The 24,136-nt window shown below is 41.5% G+C and overlaps 1 protein-coding gene across 4 annotated transcripts in view; it reads right to left on the reverse strand.

The window, feature by feature from the left end:
• Nucleotides 1-24,136, reverse strand: part of ASTN2 (astrotactin 2) — a gene marked incomplete at its 5' end in the record, with an annotated part of 861,701 nt that overhangs the window by 309,861 nt on the left and 527,704 nt on the right. For all 4 annotated transcript variants that reach the window (XM_080820162.1, XM_080820161.1, XM_080820159.1 and 1 more), the window contains one exon: nt 14,301-14,467. In XM_080820162.1, the coding sequence (XP_080676288.1) occupies nt 14,301-14,467 (167 nt within the window). The remainder of the gene's footprint in view (nt 1-14,300; nt 14,468-24,136) is intronic.

Consider the following 24,136-nt stretch of genomic DNA (forward strand, 5'->3'; position numbering starts at 1 on the left):
CAAGGGAATAGGCTGCTCAACTGGAAAAACTTGTACAAATGTCATCTTTGCTCCTTTGGACCTATGTGAACCCTAGCAAGTCATTTAATTTATTTGATCTTCAGTTTCCTCATCTGTAAAATGGGGTAGAAATTCCTATCCTATCTTAATTCACTAGGCAGCTACAAGGTCCTATGATACATTCACTGCAAAAAACAGGAACTCAAGGTAGTTCACAAAAAAAAAAAAAAAATTACAGTAATGGCGGCAATGATGGTGTTTCTGTTTACTGAACATATATTTTCCATGGGCACTTTTTATATTTATTTTGTAACCAAGAAAACAAGTAATATCATCATTTCTGCTTTACCCAGAATCAAAATGAGGAGCAAAAAAGTATAAAGCATGTCACACTGTGAGTGAGTGGCAAAGTGGCATTCAAATTCAGGTCTGTTAAGCAACAAAGGTACCTTTTTCTACTCTTGTTTTTTCCAACTCTAGTTGTTTCTGTTTGCATGACATGACCCTGGTTGGGCTGTGCCAGCTGGAGGCAGTACAAGGCAGGCAGTCTCTTATTTGTCTTTTCTCTGGGAGGTAGAGTGAAACATCTGTTGAATCTGACTGCAGAGACACTCAGGTACTCATTTGGAAGAAGGGAGAGTCTGGTTGAGATGGTTTGGGTTGAAAATATTCCTGGGTTGAAGGAGCCAGTAGCTGATGTTAGAGACATGGAACCCAACTGAAGGCAGGAAGTAAAGAGGCAGGGCTGAAAAGCTGACCTAGTTCACTCTTGTGAAAAGTTGTCACTCTTCTCTGGTTCCTCTCTAACCTCCAGTGTGTTGCACAGGAGCACCCATTGTCTTTCTCATGCTGACATGCTCCTGCCCAAGTACAGTGGAAAGTTCTTGGAAGAAGGGCTGTCCTGGTACCTTTATCAAGTCTATCCCCACTTCTTTTTGCATTTGTTAAATGCAATTAAACTCTCCCATGATAAAGTTGCAGTACACATAATATGAGTTGCATGAATGGGGAGAGTAAATGGTAAGTTCTTAATAAACTCTAGTTCCATCCATTTATCCTATAGGTTCCCAGGAAGTATAAGAAGTGGTTTCCCAAAGTAGAGCTTTCTCTTTCTCTTCACACACACACACGTATGCCTGTGAATACCTACTTTTGTTATAAATGATTAAACATTACCAAAGTCTATAGAGTGAAATGTGGAAGTTCTTCATTTCCACTCTCTACATGTTCTTACTTCCTATTTCAGTAGTCATCATTACTATTATAGATTCTTCTAGAGTATTTTCAATGCATTTAGAAATAAAATATCATGTATATAATAAAAATATATTATACATAAATTTTTCATAATAAACTCATAAGCGCACCATATGTTGCTGTAAGATATGCATTTGTACCTAATACTATTTCTTAGAGATCTCTTCAAATCAGTATTCATATAGATCTACCTTTCTGCTGGTTATTTGGCATTGCAGAGTGTAAGTGTACCATAATGCTTTTAGCTCATCTTTATGGATGGACATTTTGGTGGTTTATAGCTGTTATTGCAAATGGTGTCATAATGAAGATCTTTGTGCCTACATCATTGTGTACATGTGTGTGTTTCTATAACAAAATCTTAGAAGAGGGATTGCTGGGTCAGTGGTTCATGAATTTAAAAATTTTGGTAGATCTCCTGAATAGATTGTCTGTAGAGTCTCTACCAGTTCACAGTCCTATCACTGACAAATGAGAGATCCCACTTCCCTGTATCTTTCATGGTAATTATCAACCTCGGATGGGAAAAATAACTCATTTTAAAAACATTTTATTTATTTATTTATTCATTCATTCATTCATTCATTCATTTATATTTATTTGGGGGGGGCAGAGGCAGAGGGAGAGGGAGATTCCCAAGCTGACTTCATGCTGAGTGCAGAGCCAGATGTGGGGCTCAATTCCAGGACCCTAAGATCATGACCTGAGCTGAAATCAAGAGTCAGATGATCAACCAACTGAGGCATTCAGGCGCTCCAACTCATTTTTTGTTTCGGTTTGCATATTCCTGATTAGCGCTGAGGTTCACCGTCTTTTCATGTCACAGGTCAATCTATTTCTTCTTGTGTAGATTGTCCATTCACGTGCTTTGACCATTTTTTCCATTGTCATACTTGTCTTTTTCCTCATTAGCTTGTATATGCTTTGCATATTTTCTGGATAGTTATCCTTTGCCTGCCATATATATTGAAATTTTCTTCTAGTCTGTGCTTGTATTTTAATCTTACTTTTCATACCTTATAACCTTTCTGTCCTGGCCCTTTATTGCTTCTGAATTTGCGGCGATGCTTAGGAAACCACGAGATGATAAAAAGTATTTCTGATATTATTCTCATTACAAAAAAATCTTTTCATCTTCAATTGTTTAACCTGTATCGATTTAATTTTGTACAAGGTGGGAGTGGTTATTTTTAAAATTGTAACCATTACCTGAAGGTTCCCTCTGGTTCACTAACTAATGTAAAATGCTCTTTTGTCATATACTAAATCACCATGTATACCATATATACAGGGTTGGAATTTTTCCTACTTAGTTGTATGTATATTTCTGCAATAATTCTATACTCATTGAATTATTGTAGCTTTATAGCATCATTTGCATATAGTAAAGTAAGTTTTCTCCCCATCGTAAAGACTGATTTTCTATCTCAAAACCTCCTCACTCTTCTAAACTATTTTTCCCTTCAAATGAATTTTGGAGTTAACTTGTCAAATTCCATATAAAACCCAAGTTGAATTTTGGGTGGTATTGCATTGTATTGGTAGACCAATTTGGGGGAAGATACAATTTAAGAGATATAAATATTGAGAGTCAGCTCTGTGCTGGGCACTGCCACCAGCCGTGGCAGAGATGACGTCTTCTATTCACCACGCTGGGTCCTCCTCCTGGATATGCAACATAGCCTCTGCATCCAAGCTTCCCTTGCCGTGGTGGGATCCCACGTGACGGGATTCTGAATAATGGAATCTGTGCTGATGTGATATGTTGCTGCTAGACTCAGCCCTTCAAAACATCCTGTGTGATTGATTCTCAAGCCCTCTCTTCTCTTGCTATGGCAAGCCTGGAGACCACCGGTTCCAAATGCATACTGCAGGATGGAAGAGGGGAGCCTCGGTCACATGGATTTTGCATGAAAAATTTATAATAAACTTTTGTGTATATGCTTCTGGCTTGGGAGGCTTCATTTGTTATGGCAACCTAGCTTATCTTATCCTAACATCTTTATAGTTGGGAGTTTGCTAATGCAGTTACATAGTTTGCATCTCCATGTATATGGTGTTCCTTTAAAACCTTCACTGAAGTTTTAGACCTCGGATCTTCCACGTATTGTGTCAGGGCTTATTCACAGGTGTTTAGGCAACATAGGATACTCCAGATGTTACAGACATGCATTTTGGATCCAGACCACCAGATGCGGAATCCTGATTCTGTCTCCTATTGGCTGTGTGGCTTTGGACAAAATGCTTAACCTCTCTGTGCCTCCTTTGCTTACCTATAAGGAAGTTCGCACCTCATGGAGTTACTGTGAAGATTAAATGAGTTATGTCTGGAATTTGGCATACCCAAACATACAGTCAGTGATAGCTGTTACTATTACAGTCTTTTCCCCATCAGGAAGAGGATCGGTTTTTCACTTATGTTTTCTAGTTAGTTGTTGCCTATATTGAGGGAATCTGTGACTGATTTCTGTAACTTGATTTTTCATCCTACCACATAAGGAGCTCATCAGTTCTCATACATCTACCAGATTTTTCTAAATGGATGAGTATATATTTGCCAAGTTTGGGTATTAGGACTTCACTAGGATTTTGGAATAAATTAGAAAACTGCCCATTTATTTTCTTTCTCTGATTCAGTTTATACAAGATAGCGGTTATGCATTCCTTAATGATTTGATAGGACCCGCCTATAAATCCCCTGAGCTCATGTCTTTTCAATTGCAGATAGTTGGCTCTCTGATCATTTTATTTTATGTTATCGGTCTGTTTAGATTTTCTACGCCATCATGACTCAAACTCGGTAATTTATATTTTCTAAGAAAATAATGCATTTTATCAAGACTTTCAAATTTATTGGTATAAAGTTGTACACAGTATTCTCATTAAATTTGTTTTATCTTCTGTGCTTCCATGGTTATGTCCCCAGCTCATTCTTAATGTATTTATTTGGGTTCTCTCTCTCTCTCTCTTTCTCATTTGAACAGTCTTTTGCATTTTATTGATGAGGCTCTCTCTCTTTTTTCTCTTTCATTTATTTCAGTTTTCATTTATATTAATTATTTCCTGCTGCTTTCTTTCACTTTGCTTTATAATTCTTTTTCTGGCTTCTTGATTTGAATGCTTTATTTGTTTATTTTCAATTTGTCTTGCTTCTCAATAAATGACATGGAGCTTCTGACTGCTTTCCCCATATTCCGCGAATTGGATATGCAGCCTTTCCGCACTTACTCATTTTTAAAGAAGTGGTCGTTTGAGTTTGATTTTATTTTATTAAAAATTTTATTTTTGTTTTTTAGTTCTCAAGCGGAGACATTTATCTGTTAGCTAGATTGCCATTAATACATACTAATATTGCATTCTAGTCTCAGAATATAGCTTGTATAATTTCTACTTTGGTGAATTTATTGAGATTTCATGCCTCCTTATTTAAGGGAGACACAGGTGTCAAGTTCAGGGTTTGGATCTCATTAAACCCGGGTTCAAAAAGAGGCTATGCCCCCTACCAGCCATATGACCCTGATCCTATCTGTTAATTTCTCTAGGCCTCAGTGTCACAGTCTAGTAAGTGGGGATAATAGATATCTTGATCACAGAGCTGATGTGAGAATGGAGATAACTTACATAAAGGACAACATCGCATGTGTCATATAGTAGACAATGTGTTACACATGGTGCCATTTCAATACTGCTGCTTCCCGATTATTAATGTTATTATGGTCATGTATTACTCTACCATTATTTCATCTGTTAGCCCATTTGCATTTACCACAGAGCATAAAATCATTTCTAGTGCTTCTCAAATACTCCTTGTGGAGTTCTCTCTAGATCCAGATTTCTTAAAATCAACAGAGTAGCCCTTCTTTGACTCTATTATTATTATATTATTATTATTATTATTATTCAAACTACATAATTGGGAACTTTGATGTGCCATTCATTGGAAATACATATATCATTCATGTATTTTAAATATATGAATGCATACATATGTAATTATTACATATAAATTAAACATATACATCACATGCATATGCATGTATGTGTATTTATATGTATACAGGTATACACAACCACTCATACACACACACATATGCAAAGCTCAGCCCTAAAATCAAGTTCCACAGTCTAGTGGAATATTTTTTCTGTAGACGAACTGACTTGCTCCTTATTACAACCTGTGGTAGGTAGAATAATGGTGCCCCCAGGGCACCTGGGTGGCTCAGTTGGTTAAGCATCTGTCTTAGGCTCAGGTCATGTTCCCAGGACCCTGGGATCAAGTCCTGTATGGGGTGGGGCGGTAGGGGGAGGGAGCTGCTCAGCAGGGAGCCTGCTTCTCCCTCTCCTTCTGTCTGCTCCTCTGCCTACTTGTGCTATCTGTAAAATAAATAAATAAAATCTTAAAAAAAAAAAAAGAATAATGGTGCCCTCAAAATGTTTGTGTTGTAGTCTGCAGAGCCTATGAATATGTTACCATACACAGCAAAAGGAACTTTGCAGATGTGATTTAAGACTTTTGAGAATGGGAAGATTGTTCTGGATTATCTGGGTTGGGCTCAGTGTAATAAGAGTCCTTGTAAGAGCATAAGAAGAAGACAAATGTGTCAGAGAAGGAGATACAATGTGGCATCAGAAGAGAGACAGGGATAGAAACCAGCTGTTCTCTGGCCTTAAAGTCTTACTGAGCCTTGATTCTAGGAATTCTGACTTCCACAGCCATAAATAATAAATCTATGATATTTTAAACCACTAAATTTGTGGTGATTCATTGTCAAAGAACTAGGAAATTAATATAAGATCCTAACAGGGAGGAATCCCTTTTTCAGATGAGAAAACTGTTTTAGAATAGTTAAGTGACTTGCCTATGAAGAAGTCCCTTACTGTTAGTTTAAGTTATAGATCTCGGAGTTCATATTTCAAAACATGTGTGTGTGTGTGTGTGTGTGTATTTATGATTTTAGCCATATTATAATTATAGGTTCATGGTGATTTTTGTTTTTGTTGTTGTTGTTGTTGTTGTTGTTTTGATCTGGAGGTAGGAAAGGATTGTGGTTCAGCAGTAGAGGAAGGAGGGGAGATAAAAAGGGCTGGGGTATGCTTAGTACGTCTCTTAGAGCTACAGGGAGGAAGGAAAAAAAAAACAGAGACTCATAAAAACATAGGGACTCAGAGGTAAATGATCCTCTGAGTTTTGAAACATGAGGAACTCTCTCCCGCAAGCCACCTCAGGGAACAAGATGGATGATTTATGCAAAGGTCTGTTTAGTTGTTGGTTTCTGTTCTTTTTTTTTTTTTTTTTCTTTTTACCATGCAACATAATTATACAGTTTCTTTAGAACATTCTGTCGTCTGGGAGAATTTCTTGCAGAAATTCTAAAGCGTGTAGGCTCACAGGAAACCAGCCAAGATCTGCATGAAACTATATTTATACATATGCCAAAATGAAAAACATAAAATAAGTACAAAGATACAAACTGGGCATTTTAGCTGAAGGCAATGAATGTGTTACCCTTAACACACCTATCACATTATAGAGAATGCTAGAAATAGATGGGCCTTCGGAGATCGCACCATAAAACCCGTACGTGTTTAGCCAAGAGCATGTTTTATTTAATCCTTAGAGCAACATCACAGGTGGGGAGTTTCATTCCAACAGTGCCACCAAGGACCCCGAGGCTTGGCACTTTAAAATTCCTCCACCAAGATCACACAAGCACTTAAAAAAACCAGTACCTTGACCTGGACTGTCCCATTCCAAATCTAGCGCCCATTCTACTTCAGCGCCAATGACTATTTCCAACCTGCTTGTCTTTCAAGAGAGGAAACCAGGACCTTATAGAGATATGGCATTTACACAGATTCTCAAAGCAGAGTGTTTATTCCTGTATTTACTTGCTTGGTTATTCATTCATTCCTCAATGGTTTAGGAACCAGAAATTATATACTGAAATACATAGACTAGAAAGCGATTTTTGTTTTTGTTTTTGTTTTGTTTTGTTTTGTTTTTAATAGGAAAAAGAATCAAATCCTGGGGGGGGGGGAGGGGAAATAGAAACAGAGAAAAGATCAGGTAAAAAGAGCTCAAAGAACTGCACGCCACACAGACTTGGACCAATGCCAGGGGTGAATCTGAGTACCCTAACAGCAAGGCAAGAGAGCAACAGGTGCTTTTCCAGCTTTCCTGAATCTGACACCTGTGACAAATCCTACCCTGGGGCTGTCAGGACTACAACTCCCTGTGGCCTAGAAGCTAAGATCCTCAACCACACAAACCCTTCTAACCAATGTCATGGGGGTCTTTTTCATTAAGGCCCTTAGGCTTGTCCCAACATTAACTAAAATACAGATGAGTAAGATTGTTCTCAGGGTGGTCTCCATCTGAAGGTTTCATTCAAGGGAAAATTTTAGTTTTTAGAAAATCCATTTTGAATATAGGGTACCCCAGGGTATTCTTCAGAAAAGAAGAAATAAGAAAAAGAAAGGAAAGGCAACAGAATTCCATGGGGAATTCTGGTTAAATTATGTAACAACGTATCTATCCTAAGACCCTTAACACTTACAAGAAACATTAGCATTTTACCTAACACTAAGAAGGAAAAACATTTTTTTTTAAAATTCTGTCAAAGCATTGATAGTAAAATGCATCCTAATTTCAGAGATTTGAAAGTAGAAAATGTGATCACTTTAGAACCAGTGACATATGATGTTTCACCACTACAGGGCTTGTCAGAGCCTTTACTATCCCCAGGTGCACGGCGAACCTTCAAGGCAGTTCTAGAGTATGGACTTTTTCCCATGTGGGCTTGACCACTGAGCTGCCCCTTTTTGCCTTTCAGCTGCTTATGGACTAATGTTTCACAGAGCCCACACTGAAAAAAATCCTCTCTGAGCAAATGGATGAACTTCTGGGTGCTTCCGTCAACTGTCCGTGAATATGTCTTACACCGGAGCTTTTGCAAAATGGTTCAAGTGCCTGGGAGCATGAGGTTGTGATGTTTGACAAGAACCCGGCATGCGGATGTTCTGTGTTAACTGTGGGAGGTAAAATCCTCTTCCTTCAATCAGAACTCGGGGAGGGGGTGCGGGGGAGGAGGGAAGAAAGCAGGCCCTAACCTAAAAGTCAGGAAACACAATGAAACAAGGCCTTGAAACCTCCCACACGTCTGTAACTTGTTACTCATGGTCAAAATTGAGATCAGCATCTCCCTTCCTGAGGTCAGCGGTTTCCACTACTAGACAGCGTGCAAAGCCTTGACAGTGAAAGTGAGCGGCTTCCAGTTCACCGTGAGTATCAAACACATGTATTATCTCCTCTCTCTCCTAAAATCACATAAAAATGACATTAAAAAAGATATTCTGGTAAGGACTATGTGAGGCTAGACGTGCTCTTTGAGCCCACGTTTTTAAATACATTTTCATTACATTTTAAATTAAATTACATTTAAATACATTAAATACATCCACCTCTGAAGAGAGAACCATGGGTATCTCCTGTCCCAACTTCACCTCCTAAGTGGCTGTGAGATCCTTCCGAGCCTCAGTTTCCTGTTCTGAAAGATGTGAGAGATACCTGAAACTTCAAAAAGATTAAGGGACTTGATCACGATTTATTTACAAATACACAGGGAACATCTCTCTTAGAATATTATATCAAGAAAAGATGTTTGCCCCTTAAAACACACAAAACAACAAAACTACAACATTCCTTTTGTCAAGCCAGGACAACTATATAATCTACCATGGCTTGCTTGCTCTTTCTTTCTTTCTTTTTCTTTCTTTCTTCCTTTTTTTCCTGTTTACTTCAGTTGCCAAGAAGCACAGAGCTAAATTTATCTCCCATTGAGTAACGCCCCCATGTCAAGCTTCTGAAACCATTTCCTCCCTTTCTGTTTCTCTCCTTACAAATGGCTCTGGTCAGTCCTATCTTTATATTATCTGTTTTTTTTTTTTTTAATAGGTTGGATTTATGCAGATAATACTAAGTTCTCATAGAAGAACGAACGGAATACATTATAAACACACTATACAAAGGATACAAACTTGGTTGCTGGGTAACCTACCGAGGTCTTTGGGGAAGTGCCGCTCCCTCACCTCTAAGGTTCATTGTAAAAGCTTCAGCTGATTTTCCAAGGCCTTCTCCACCTCTCTCCAATTCACCTGCCTGTCCCCACCACACTGGTAATGGGTGCTCTATCAACATCATCTGGGACCAGATGAGGCTCAGCCGCCTGTCCTCCGTGTCCCCTTTGCCCTGGGTGGACAAGGACTCATGCTCAATGCTCTTTGCGTTCTCAGCATCCCACAAAGGGCCAGGCACAGAGTAGGCACAAGAAATCCTAGGTAGATGAATTCCTTAATTCAACAAATACAGTGTTGAAGAAGTTCTGGGGCCAAATAGTGGGGAGTGACAAGAAGGGGACCTAGTCCCTGACCATGAGGCACTCACAGTGGGATGAGGACCACACAGGAGAGCCGGTAAGTCAGAAGAGTAGTTGGGGTGACCACAGAGAGACGCTCAGGGCAGCAGCAGTGGCAGGCTAGCTGTGTGACCCGAGAAAGGTACTTTACTTAGTGGTGCAGACCTTGTCCTGACCAGGGGCTGACGATCAGGGCAGCTGGCTACAGGTCCAGTCTGCAAACGGTGTCCAGGTTTCACTGGGATAAACTGGAATTCAAGGCTACATGCAAATGGGTTTGTCCTTTGGAAGAGGGTCTTGTGGGTAGAAAGGAAAAAATACAAACCAAAATAAAACAAGAAAAGAAAGTCCTTTTTTTGCATTCCCTAACACTCCCTGATAAATACCAAGCCAATATTTAACTTGTATCCCCTTGAAAGGGTGAAGTATTCTACTGTCCAGCTCCGAGGTACGTGCATACCTCTTTCTTGCACCCCACAGTGCTCAGAGAAGACTTGTTGGAGAAGGTTCCATGTACACTGACTCTGGAGGATGAAACAGAGCTGTCTAAGCTGAATGCCCACAGGCAGGGGGGCAGAGATTGATGGTATAGGAGAGGAGGAGAGGAGAAGCAGAAGGAACAACACTGTCAAAATTCCAGAAGCTGAAGCCACGGGCCCTAATTCAGGAAAAGGGAAACAGCTGGAATTATAGCTGGAAAGACGAGACCGGGAACACATTCTTTGGCCACGTTGACTGAGGAACATCATTTCACGGTGATTACTTGAGCACCTACTATATGCCAGGCACTGTTCCAGGTGCTAGAGCTGGTAAACAAGACCTTCAGTTCAGTCACTGAACGATGAAATTAGATGGCTTTATACCTCTTCGACTAACTGTAACTACCATTTCCTGGATGCTTATGTGTGTTAGCCCCTGTGCATGCGTAATTTCATTTATCCTCACAGTCCTATCTGATTCCACTTGAAAGGGAATGCTCAGAGAAGTTCAGTGAGTTGCTTAAGACCACACAGCACTAGAAGTGTCCAGAAGCCAGCAATGACACAGACTAGAGCCACACGGCCTGGGTGGAAATCTTAAAGCCTCTGTTTACTGGCTGTGTGACCTTGGGCAAGTCACAGAGCCACCATGTGCCCGCTTTTCTTGAGGGTAACTGGGGCTCATCACTGTACCTCCCTTGTAGAGTCCTTACAAGAATTAAATAGCCTGTTGTAATCAAAGCACTTCCCAGTCATGGCCCGTAGGAGGCACTTTTTAGGACTTAGCTGCTGGGACTGTCCTGGCTGTAGAGAGGTTTATTATACCTGCCCCTACCGAGGACATTCAGAGAGGTCACGGAGTTCTGAGCAAGTCTGGAAGGTCTCTTTGAGCAAAGGTTTTTTTTTCCTTGCTTAATTCAAGGCTTGCCACTTCTCTCCACCAACTTTCTCACAAGTACCTGCTAATGGCTTTCATTGTTTTGTTTATAGTGCTTCTAACAAGTGTGGGTAACTTCTCATTTGCATACATAATAGGCAATTTCCAAAACACATTGACACTGCAGTTGGTTTTAGGAGACCTGGATTTTCTTTTTTCTGTCCTGTTTATCAGCCTTTGGATGGGTTCAACAGCTCACAGCAAACTCCCCCCACCCCTTTCCATCTTATTTATGACTTTCAGGATTCTTCATATATTTTGGATATTAACCCCTTATTGGATATATCAATACCCAAAAAAAACAACAAACAATCCAAATAAAAAATGGCCAGAGGACCTGAATTAGACATATTCCCTAAGGAGACATACCAGTGGCCAATAGACACATGAAAAGATATTCAACATCACTAAATATCAGAAAAATGCACCTCAAAAGCACAGTGAGATATCCCCTCAAACCCGTGAGAATGGCTAGTATCAAAAAGACAGGAAAGAGCTGGTGTTGGCAAGGAAGTAGAGGAAAGGGAGCCTCAGTGCCCTGTTGCTGGGAATGTAAATTGGTGCAGCCACTGTGGAAAACGGTACGGAGGTTCCTCAAAAAAATTAAAAACAGAAGCACCCTAAGATCCAGCAGTTCCACTTTTTGGTATTTACCTGAAGAAAATGAAAACACTAATTTGAAAAGATATATGCACCCTGATGCTTGTTACAGATATTTACAATAGCCAAGATATGGAAACAACCCAAGTGTCGATCCACAGATGAATGGATACAGAAGGAAGGGTGTGCGGTTGTGTGTGTGTGTGTGCGCGTGTGCGCGCATGTGTGTGTGTGTGTGTGTGTGGGCATGTGCAATGGGATAGTACTCAGCCATCAAAAAACCGAAATCTTGCCATTTGCAACATGGATGGATCTAGAGTGTCTTACATTCGGTGAAAGAAGTCAGACAGAGAAAGAAAAATACCAAATGATTTTCCTTACCTGTGGAATCTAAAAATCAAAACAAACAAAATGAAACAGACACAGACCCACAAATACAGAGAACAAACTGGTGGCTGCCAGAGGGGCGGGGAGGTGGAGGGCCCGGTGAAATAGGAGAAGGGGATCGAGGGGAAGAAACTTCCAGTCGTAAATAAGTCGTGGGGTTGCAAAGCATGACACAGCAAACATAGTCAATAACAGTGTAATGACTTTGTATGGTGACAGATGGTAACTGCACCTATGGTGGTGATCATTGCATAATGTATATAAATGTCCAATCCCCATGTTATACATCTGAAACTAATATTATATTGTTTCTCAACTATACTTCATGAAAGGCCCTTCAGAAGCACTTTATAGATACTCATATAAGTTGTGATGTAATGCATTTTAGTCCTCACAACAGTTTCATAAAGAGATAACTATTACCATCCCCATTTCACAGATGAGGAAAGGGATGCACAGAGATGTTAAGTGACTTGCTCAAGGTCACACAGCAAGAAGGCAGTGAGTCACGTAAGGTCTCATGACTTAACCTTAATGGAGTAACAAAGGATAAATATGTTGCATTCTTCCCGACCATCTTCATATTGAAGAAAATATTATTAAAAGTTTAGAGACCAGGAAACTGAAGAGCAGCGGTCCTCAGAGGATGCCCAACATAGTGCTCAGATGAGAACCAAAGTCTGCTGTCTCCCCTTGACCTCTGCCCTGTGCTGTGGATGGAGGAAGGTACTGACGGTTTCTGTGCCCAAATTCACTACTGCTGTCCCTGCTGCTGTTACTGTTGTGATTTGCAACAGAAGGACCCCCACCGCCCCCAACACATACACCAAGTACACAGGGAGAAAAATAATGATAAGAGCACAACTGATTCTGTATTCCAGCCTCAGATCTAAGCCCATGCATAATTTACTCCACACTGCCCTGCAGTCACTTAAGCCGAGGAGAGACAGCTATAAATTCAGGTCTGCATACACTAATTTATTTCTTATTTATTTTACTGATACATATCTAGGGCCTCCAGCAAGCTGCTCCAACACCTGCTCAAAGGCACCTGCAGCCCCAATGTAACCGGGGCAGAAGGGGAGACCCTGAAATATGTCCCAGAAGGAACAGTGGAGCCCCAGCCTAGAACCGTGCAGGTAAAATTCGTTTTCTGTTAAACTGGGATTAAACTCATACGCGCTCCCCCATCCTCTTTTGCATAAGATGTAGGCCTGAAAACGTTCTTGTTAAATCTCATTCTGTTTCTCTATCTCAGTAAAGCATGGAGCGTATTTCAATGACCGACATCTTTGCACAAGCACGGGGTTATTTGTCTGAGTCCCAGAGTGTCAGAGGATGAACACATTTTTAAAAGACGAAGAGGTCACCAGGAGGAAAGTGAAGCAGAGAAGAAAAGGTGCATCCGTTCCCCTGAGTAAGTGCTCAGGACCAAGCCCTCCTCGGGATGCCATTCCGGACAGCAGGACAGAGGTTAACTCCCACTGCAGTCCTCTGCACGGAAAACAAGGTAAACTGGAAGAAATGGTCAGTGTCCTTGTCCAAAGCTCTCATTTTACAGGTGATCAGACCACAGCTCGAGAGGAAAAGTGACTTGCCCAGGGCCACTCAGTGAGCTGGTCCCAAGGTGCCCCTTCTTTCAGTCTCAGGAGAATTTTAAAATGCCCTGACTTCTTGGCATTGGCTGCATGGTCTCCTTCCCACCTCCCTGCCCACTCGGTTCTCCTTGTAGATAGGGCATTAGGGCATAGAGAGGCCTTCCCTGAATGGGCAAATCAAGAATTAGGAATGCTACATTCCTGCAGAAACAGGGTTGAAAGCCTGGCCCAAGCCTGTATCCTTAAGTGAACACCTGCTTGTTTCTCAGTGACACTTTCCAGGTGCCTGCTCTGATCTCCAGACTATATTGGCCAGGACTGTAGGGGAGAGGCAGAAGGGGCAGGGGGCTTCAGCGAACACAGTCCTGACCCTAGGACACAGCCTGAGCATGGATTCCATTTAGTATAACTATTAATCAATTATTTATTTTGCTTTTTCCTTTCTTCTTCCCAATACCCGATAGAAGGTTATCCTGTTGTCTTTTGCTTCTTGGGCTGAAAGGGCAGACACAGAAAGGCATTTCGTTGAAGGTCAAGGCTGGCTTGGCCTGACTGCAGCTCCTGACCTTTTCCCCACATCTCCCGCTGCTGTGAGGGGAGTGGCTGGGCCACGGGGACCAAGACTCACCCGCAGAACATGAAGATGGTGCTGGATGTGGCGTCATAGGGTAAAGGGAGCGTCTGCTGCAGACATAGCTGCTCACAGCCACCGTTGAAGCCGTCCGAGCAGTCGATGCCTTTCGAGTGGTCGTAGCATCCAGAGCCGTCCTTCATGGGCCTCAGCTCCTCGGGGCACTGCTCAGGGGAGACAGAGCAACAGGGCGGTCATGGCCGAGGAGGCGGTGGGTTCTTGTAAGCCCTCTCCTCCCACCTTCTGAAAAGGGGCATGAGGCAGGGACCACAGACAGTTTCAATGAGAATCTTGCTTGGCCCATTCATAGCTATATGGCCCTCAGTGTGCCTGCCTGTGAACTGGGACTTTTGTCAGTACCTGCCCGGTAGATGTGTGAGAATACAAGGTCCCATCAGCGAAGTGCTCAGAACCCTGCGGCTCACACGACAACTGTAGGGCAAGGGTTAGCTGCTTTTCCTGCTGACAACCCTGGAACCATCATCATTATTGTATTCATTAAGGTCCAGTAGGCTCTGCCACTGATAAAGAATCCCTCTGGCCAGCAGCCAGGTATATTTTAAAGAGTTCCTACTGATGTGAATTTACATTCCAGCTCTTGGGGCAAGTTATTCACCATCTCTGAGCCTCGGTCTCTTCATCTGTTAAATGGGCATGGAACCCGCCTGTATGGATTTCTTGTCAAGCTTAAATTGGATCCTGGGAGTATGCACCTTACTTCAGAATTCTGGACACAATTTGGTACTCGTCACATGTGAGTTCTCTTCCTGTCTTGAATTTGTCTCTTTGTCTCCATCCCTATCTCCAGGGTCCTGAACGGGACTCCTGCATGCCCACAGCAAGAGCCTGCACTCTCCAGCCTGGTCTCTTCCACACCGTCCTCTGGACGGTCAACAGAATGCTATTTCTAAATCATCCATCCCCAGGTTAAATAAATGAATGCACTTTCCACAACGACAACAGCAACCATAACACCTTGAGTCTCCCCTAAACTGATAGGCAACGTCCTTTGCAGCTGCCTCAGATCCAGCCATGGGCACCTCTCTCCAGGTCACCAAACCAGCAGCCCTCCGGTCCCTAAAACACCCCAATGACTCCAATCTTGAGTGACCTCATCAAATGCTCTTATCAGTGTGCCTGGTATCTGGTAAGTACACCGTAAATGGAAGATCCTACACCATAGGGACAAGCGGCTATTTGAGCTCGTCTTTTCCCATCAGGCAGACCAACTCTCCTGCATCAGGGACAGGAAACGAGGTACGAGGTTTTAATTTCGGTCACTCTCCTGGCATTTCCTGTCCACAGAGATGAACACCCAGAGCTCAGCCCTCCTCATCCATCACTGGACATCATCGATTAAAATGGCCCCATAGTACACACCCCCACCCCCCACCGCCGGTCCCCTCCCCAAGCCACATCCTAAGGAACATCAATAACAAACACACACACACACAAATCCATTTACAAAGACCACTGTAACCCACAACAACAAAAGGTCAACCCTCCTGAAAATTAAAGTTTCCCTAAGAAGAATTCATAATTACAAATGCACAAGAGTTCTTCGAAACATTTGAGACTGGCGCCAGGGAGGGTGACGGAGAAAGTGGGTTATAAATGGCCTTTATCAAGCTGCAGAAAGGTTATAAAACTGGCTACATTTTGTGCTTAAGAAGAAAAATCAATTTTCCATGTGAGTGAAGTGCTGTAAATATTAATACAAGCTCCGAGGAAACCCCTGCTCGTCTCGGAACACTCACAGTCAGACAGGAGGGCACCTGGTCATGGGGCCATTTACGGGTACTTGGGTACTCCGGGCTGGGTCTGTCTGTCTGCAGAGACTCAGGGATAAGCGCTAGAAAAAAAATGTCTAACCTTCTCATCAGGTGACAGGAGGGATAGGGACACGGAATTCACTCCTAGTTCTTCCCTAACGCCAGCTGATCCCCTGCCACTTTTATTCTTTAAAAATGTATGTTCTGTAATCCAGGCAAGATCTAAACACTTAATCTGCTTTTACTTAGTTGGTCCTTACAGCAAACCTATGAGGTAGTGTGGTAAGCTGATAATGGCTCCCCAAGATACGTTTCTGACCTAACCCCTGAAACCTGTGAATGTCACCTTCGACAGTAAAGTTTGGTGGATGGGATAAAACTAAAGTCCTTGCATTATGCGAACCAGCTGGATTATCAAGGTAGATCTGGATGTGGTCACAGATGTCTCGTAAGCTAAAGGCACAGAGAGGACACGCATGGATGAGAAGGCCAGGAGAAGGCAGAGCAGAGACTGCAGCCATGGGGCCCTGACCCAGTCAATCCTGCGACCTCCAGAAGCCGGCAAGAAGCAGGCGAGGCCCTGGGAGGGAGCGCGACCCTGAGATCACCATGTCTTCGAACCTTTGCTCTCTGGAACTGAGAGAGAATACATTTCCATCGTCCTCGGCCACAGGGTTCGTGGTGATTTTGGCACAGTGCCCACAGGATCCAGTTCAGGTGGGAAGTATCCTGAGTCCCATTTTACAGATCAGGAAACTGAGGAGGAGTGGCAGGGTGGGGGGCTTTTCAGGCTTTCTGGCTCTGTAGCTCTTAGCTAACTCCCAGGCAACGCACTCCACTCCCCTATCACTGGCTGACTGATGGATTTCCCATCTCAGGACATTGGAGCAAAGATAGAATTAGAGCTGATTTAACCTCCTTACGTTAAAATTGGGAGAGGTGTTCTGAGCAGATGAAGTTGGTTTTCCGATCACTCCCACACGATTATCCCTTCAACTGGCGTGGACGTCATGCCCTGAGTCCTTGCGGGTGGGCGACGGCAGACTAGATCTAGTAGTATCACTGTTCGAGATTATTTACATATTATTTCAATTACTTGACAGCTCATCATCTGTCTTCCTCACCAAAATGCAAAGTTTATAATACAAGGGACCCTCCTGCCTTGTCCCCACCTGCAGGGCACACTTAGCATAGCGTCGGCAACAATGTAGTCACTTGCTACTTTTCCAATGAGCCATCTGAGTGCCAGACAGGACGTACGGTGTGTCTGCATGTTAACTTTGGGTCTGAGTCCAAACTCGGCTTCTCACAAGCTGCGCAACCTCTTGCCAGTGACTCAACCTCATCTATCTTCACAGGATTGCTGTAAGGAGTAAACAAAGTTGTATCCAGCATCGAAGATGGTCCCCAACGATTCCTGCCTCCTGGCATTCGCACCCGGTCAAGTGTCCTCCCACACTGCACCAGGGCTGGTCCGCGTGACCAATAGCATATGGCAGAACTGATGGCGTAGCCCTTCCAAGATTAGATTATTAAAGACTGAAGCTTCCCTCCGTCTCCTTCCCTCTCTTTCAGATCACTGACTGGTGAAATCAAGCTGCCATGTTGTGAGCAGCACTAGAGGGAGTCCCGTGGGGCAAGGAATGGAAGCTTCTGGCCAATAGCCAGCGTGGCTGCCCTGCCAACAGCCCCTGAGTACGCTTGGAAACAGACCCTCTCACCAGTCAGCTGACACCTTGACACCTCAGAGGGGCCAGACCCGCCCAGGTAAGCCACTCTTGAATTTCTTTCTTTTTTTTTTTTTTTAAAGATTTTATTTATTTATTTGACAGAAGAGTTAGAGAGAGCACAAGTAAATAGGCAGAGCGGCAGGCAGAGGGAGAGGGAGAAGCAGACTCTCCACGGAGCAGAGAGCCCGATGCGGGGCTCGATCCCAGGACTCTAGGATCATGACCTGAGCCGAAGGCAGCTGCACAACCGACTGAGCCACCCAGGTGCCCCCACTCTTGAATTTCTAACCCTCAGAGATGATGTGAGGCAGTAAAATCTTTTCGTTCTCCGCTGCTCCGTTTTGGGATGACTTGTTAGGCGGCAACAGATAACCGATACAGGGAGCTAAATGCGTCAGACGCTCAGCACAGCACTCGGCGAGTGGCAGCTGCTGTCGTGGGTAATTTGAAGACGCTTAGAGTCTAGTTTGAGAGCTAAGGAATATTATGTCTCTGTCAGAAAGAGGACTAGTAATATAACAAAAAAGAAGCGCGGTATCATTTGAGAGGGAAACTCAAAACCCTGGCAGTGTGAGTGACCAGCAGTTACTGGAGTAGGGATGCCTTGGTCAGGGAAGTATTCCTCTTAGTCAGGAGAAGATGTCCCTGAGTAAAAGAGAGACATGCCACCATCCTGGAAAGAGGAAGATCAGAACTCTGGCCCAGGCACTTCTGCTTACTTGCCTGGTATGTTGGGCAAGTCCTTGAACCCAGCTGGGCCTCAGTTTCCCTTATTTCAATGGGGGGGGCAAGAGCATGGGACTGACGTCAGGCCTGATTCCACACAGGAAAAGTGAGCCCCGAACAGCATGGTGACAACTGCTTCACCTTAGAGAGCCCCTCAGGTTCCTCAGCTGGAAAATGGGAGTAACGGTGCCTCTCTCGGAGGCATTTCTGGAGACTTCAAGAGAAAACACACTGGAAGTGCCTGGCTCAGAACTTAACACATAGTAGGCACTTCATACATGAAGGGGAAATGAACAAATGGTAAATGAATGAACCCAATCCCTCAAAAGGAAACCTAACTACAACTTTCAGCTTCTTTCTTTCTTACCTATGCAAGCCCTTCATTGGACGGCTCAAGAAATATTGATTGGACACCTACTGAGCCCTGGCCAAATGTGGCGGGTGCTGAAAATGTCACGGTAAACACAAGAGACAGCACCTTGATCTCATGGAGTTTAAATTCTAGAGAGGAAAATGACTGATGAGTAAATAAATAAGACAGTTATTCCGCGGTGTGAAAAAAGAAGAAGAAAGAACCAAGTGAACGGGGAACGGAGTAAAGGAGGCATGTCGGGAAACTCTGAGTGAAGTCTGAATAACGAGTGGGGTCTCCTGGGTGAATACAAGTGGGAGGCGTTATCCAAGAAGGGGCTGGAAGTGTGAAAGTCCTGAAGGAGGGAACAGTGTTGGCCTATGGAACCGAGAAGGCCAGACAGTCAAAGCTCAGTGAGCTTTGAAAACAAGTTCAGCGAGCACAAGGCAAGGTGTGAGAGGAAGGCAGTGACCACATCCCTTAAGCCAGAGTTGTGCACTATGATCTGCAAGCCAAATCCCGTCTGAACCCTGTTAGTTTGCTTTTTTAAAAAATTATTATTTTTTAAATTTGGAGATAATTGTAGATTTGCAATGCAGTTGTAAGAAATAATATGATAATAGAGAAATCCTGTGCACCTTTTGCCCAGTCTCCTCCAATGGAAACATCTTGGAAAACAACAGAATGAATATCACAGCCAGGAGATAGATAGATAGATAGATAGATAGATCGATCTCACCAAGATACAGAGCATTTACATCGCTACAGAAATTCTTCCTGTTGCCCTTTTAAAATCCCACCCACTTCCCACCTGACTCCTTTTCTTTATGCCCAGAAACCACCATGGTCTCCATTCCTTTACAGGTTAGAATTCGATAGAAAGCATTATAGAATTTCTGTCATTGGGGCACCTGGGTGGCTCAGTGGGTTGAGCCTCTGCCTTCGGCTCGGGTCATGATCCCAGGGTCCTGGGATCGAGCCCCACATCGGGCTCTCTGCTCAGCGGGGAGCCTGCTTCTCCCTTCCTATCTGCCTGCCTCTCTGCCTACTTGTGATTTCTCTCTCTGTCAAATAAAAAATTAAATAATTAAAAAAAAAAAGAATTTCTGTCATTTCAGGAATATAACATCGATAAAATCATATAGTATGTGACCTTTGGGGACTGGCTTTTTTCCCCTCCACTCAGCATCCTTCTCGTGTCATCCAGATTGCTGATGTAGCAACATTTAGTTCCTTTTTCACTGCATAGTAGTGGTCCATGGTATGGACGGGTCATAGTGTGTTTAACCATTCACCTGCTGGAGGACATGAGGGTTGTTTCTGTTTCTTAGCTATAATGAACAGCTGCTATAAATATCTGCATACAAGTTTTTGTGTAAACATAAATTTTCACTTCTTCAAAAAAAATGCCAAGAAATAGAATTCCTGGGTCATATGAAAGTTGCATGTTTAATTTTTTTTTAGCTGCCAAACTGTTTTCCAGAGTGGTTGTCCTATTTTAAATTCCCACAAGTAAAAGTATGAGTGATTCACTCTCAGCAGCATTTGATGTTGCCCATATATACATATGGACACCCTGATCTGTGTGTAGTCACACCCTCACTGTGGTTTTAATTTGAATTTCCCTAGTAGTTAGTGGTGCTGAATATCTCGAGCTCCATTTCCGTCTGTATATCCTTTTCAGTGAGATGTCTTTTGATGTTTTTTGCCCATTTTCTGATTGAATGGTTTGAGTTTTTTTGTTTGTTTTGTTTTGTTTTTTTACTGCTAAGGCCTGAGAGTTCTTTATATATTCTAGACATTAGACTTTTGTCAGAGATGTGGCTTGCAAATGTATTTTCTCTCCCAGTTTGTAACTTGTCTTCTCATCTTCTTCAAATGAGCTTTCACAGAGCAAATGTTTTTAATTTTGATGAAATCCAAGTTACCATTTTTTCTTTTATGGATCGTACTTTTAGAATCTAAGAACATTTTGCCAAGGCCAAATCTCAAAGATTTTCTCGTGTGTGTGTGTATTTTTCTAGAAGTGTTATGGCTTTATGTTTCACAATTAATTCTGTGATACATTTTTAGTTAATTTTTGCATGAGGTGTTAGACTTCACTGAGGTTTGTTTTCTTGCCTATGAATGTGCAATTGTACCAGCACCCTTTGTTGAAAAGACTCCCTTTTCCCCATTAAATTGTTTTTGCCTCTTCTTAAAAAAAAAAAACAAAAAACAAAAACAAAAAACAAAGAACAAAAAAACCCACAACAAAACAACAACACACACATACACACACAACAAAACATAACAAAACAAAACCCAAATTGAGCTTATCTGTGTGGGTCATTTCTGTGTTTTTTTAATTCTGTCTGTTGATCTATAGGTCTATCCTTCTGTTAATACCACAGTCTTGATTACCATAGCCATATACATCTTGAAATAGGGTAGATTGACTCCTTCTACTTTATTCTACTTTTTCAAAAGAAGTTTTGTTTCTCCTAGTTCCTTTGCCCTTCCATATAAATTTTAGGAAAGTCTTGTCTATATCTATAAAAAAATCATCACACTGAGGTTTTGATAGGAATTATCCTAAAACTTTGCATCAGTTTGAGGGGAAAGGAGATCTTTATGATGTTGAGTCTTCCAATCCATGAACACAGTTTGTCTCTTCATTTACTTAGATCTTTTAAAAATATCTTTCATGAGGGCACCCTGGGTGGCTCAGTCAGTTAAGCATCTGCCTTCGGTTCAGGTCATGATCCGGGGGTCCTGGAATTGAGCCCCACGTTGGACTCCCCGCATTGTGGGGAGTCTCCCTCTGCCCCCTCCTCATTCATACTCCCTTTCTAAAATAAAATAAATAAAATCTTAAAAAATATCTTTCATCAGCATTCTGTAGTTTTCAGCACACATGTCTCACATGTTTTGTTAGATTTACATCTAAGTATTTCATTATTTTTTAGACATTGTAAATGGTGTTGTGTATCACCTGTTTCCTTCCTAATATTGATAACTTGTATCTTCTCTCCCTTTTATCAGTTTTGCTAGTCTCCCCCCCCCCCCCCGCCCAATTTGCTTGATGTTTTCAAGGTATCAGTTTTTTACTTCATTGACTTTTGTGGTTTTTTTTTCTTTCTGTTTTTAAGTGCATTGATTTCCTTTCTTCTGCTTGCTTTGGGTTCATTTTGTTCTCTCTTTCTTTCTTTTTTTTTTTTTTTTTGTAGGTTCTCAAAGTGGAAGCTTAGATTATTAACTGAAACTTTTTTTCTAACATATACATTCATGGCAATAAACTTCCTCCTCATTAAATATAAAGACACAGAGAAATTACAAGGAAAGGATAGATCACAATGCTAGTTATGTCCCACAAATTCTGATATAGTCTATTTTTATTTCTTTCAGATCAGCATATTGTTTTTTATAACCCTTGAGACTTCCTCTTTAATCCACGGTTTATTTAGAAATGTGTTGTGGAAAAAAAAAAAAAAAGAAATGTGTTGTGAGGGTTCCAAGTATTTAAAGATTTTTCTGTTATTTGTTATTGTTTTGTAGTTTCATGCTATTGTATTTAGAGAATACACTCTCTAAAATTTAAAATTTAAAAATTTGAATTTTTAAAATTTACTGAGGTATTTTTCCATGGCCCAGGATATGGTCTATCTTGGTATGTGCTCCATAAGCACTTGAAAAGAATGTGTATTCTGTTGTTGCTGGGCAGTGTGTTCTGTAAATGTTAACTAGATCCTTTCAGTTGATGACATCATTGAGTTACATTATAGCATTGGTAATTTTCTAACTGTTATATCAGTTGTTGAGAGAGGAAGGTTGGTGCATCCAACCATGATTGTGGATTTCTCTATTTTTCCTTTCTGTTCTATTGGTTTTTGCTTTACACATTTTACAGCTCTGTTGTTTGATGCATAAACATTCGGGACTGCTATGACTTCTTGGTGGATGACACTTTATTTCCCTCTGACTGACTTAATGTGATATGAATATAGCTACTCCTACTTTTGTTTGATTTGCACATGTCTTTTTATTTACTTTCAACCTGCCTAAGTCATTATATGTTATGTGAATTTCTTGTGAACAGCATATATCTGGGTCATATTTTTATATCAAATCTGTCAATTTCTGTCTTCTAATTTGTATTTTTAGACCATTTACATTTAATGTGATTACTGGTATTTTAGAGCTTAAGTTAGATGTTTTATTTTGTTTCCTGATCTCCATTTTTCATTTTTCTTTCTCTTGCAATGTTTTTAAATTCCATTTTGATTTATCTGTAGTGTTTTAAGTACATCTCCTTGCATAATTTTTAGTGTTTGCTTTTGGTATGCATGACTTATCACAGTCTACTTATGCCATCATTTTACCCATTTAAATGATGTATAGAAACCTGACCTCCCTTTATGTCCCTTTACCTTCTCCCATTTGTGACATGTTTTTTTTAAAATATTCCTCTAAATACATTTAGGACCACATCAGATAGTGCTATCATTTTTGCTTCAACTGTCTAACATAATGTAGGAAGCTCAAGAAGAAAGGGAAGATCTATTGCATTTACCCGTATTTGTGTTGTATTCTTTCTTCCTTCCCACTGTTCCAAAATCCCTTCTTCTATTGTGCCTTTTCTGTTTCAAGAACTTCCTTTAGCCAGTCTTTAGAATAAGTCTCCTGGCAAACAATTCTCTTAGTTTTCCTTCATATGAGAATGTCTTGATTTCTCCCTCATTCCAAAAAGATGTCTACTGGGCACAGGATTCTGAGTTCACAGTTTTTGTTCTTGTTTTCGTTTTTCATCCAACACTTAAAAAATGTTGTGCCACTTCCTCCTGGCCTCCATGATTTCTCATGAGAATTCTACCATCATTCACGTTGTGTTTCTCCTATAAATGAGATGTCATTTCTTCCTACTTGCTTTCAAGATTTCTTCCTTGAGAAACTGAAATTTGACTATGATTGTTGGTACGGATTTCTTTGTGTTTATTCTGGAGTTTGCTCAGCTTTTCAAATATGTGTATTTATGCATTTTATTAAATTCGAGAAATTTTCAGTAATTATTTCTTTGTGCACTTTTTCAGTTCCACTCTTTCTTATCTCCTTCTGGCCCTTGAGACTGTGATTGTTTTCTTTATCAGTCTTGTCTCTTGATGTTCAGAGTGGGTGATTTCTATTTCTAACTTTAAGTTCATTGGTTATTTCTTCTGTCCTATCTGCTAGTCAAGTTAATCCACTGAGTTTTCAAAACATTTCTTTTGATTATTG

Source organism: Martes martes, assembly GCF_963455335.1.
Source record: "Martes martes genome assembly, chromosome: 12".
Taxonomy (NCBI): Eukaryota; Metazoa; Chordata; class Mammalia; order Carnivora; family Mustelidae; genus Martes; species Martes martes.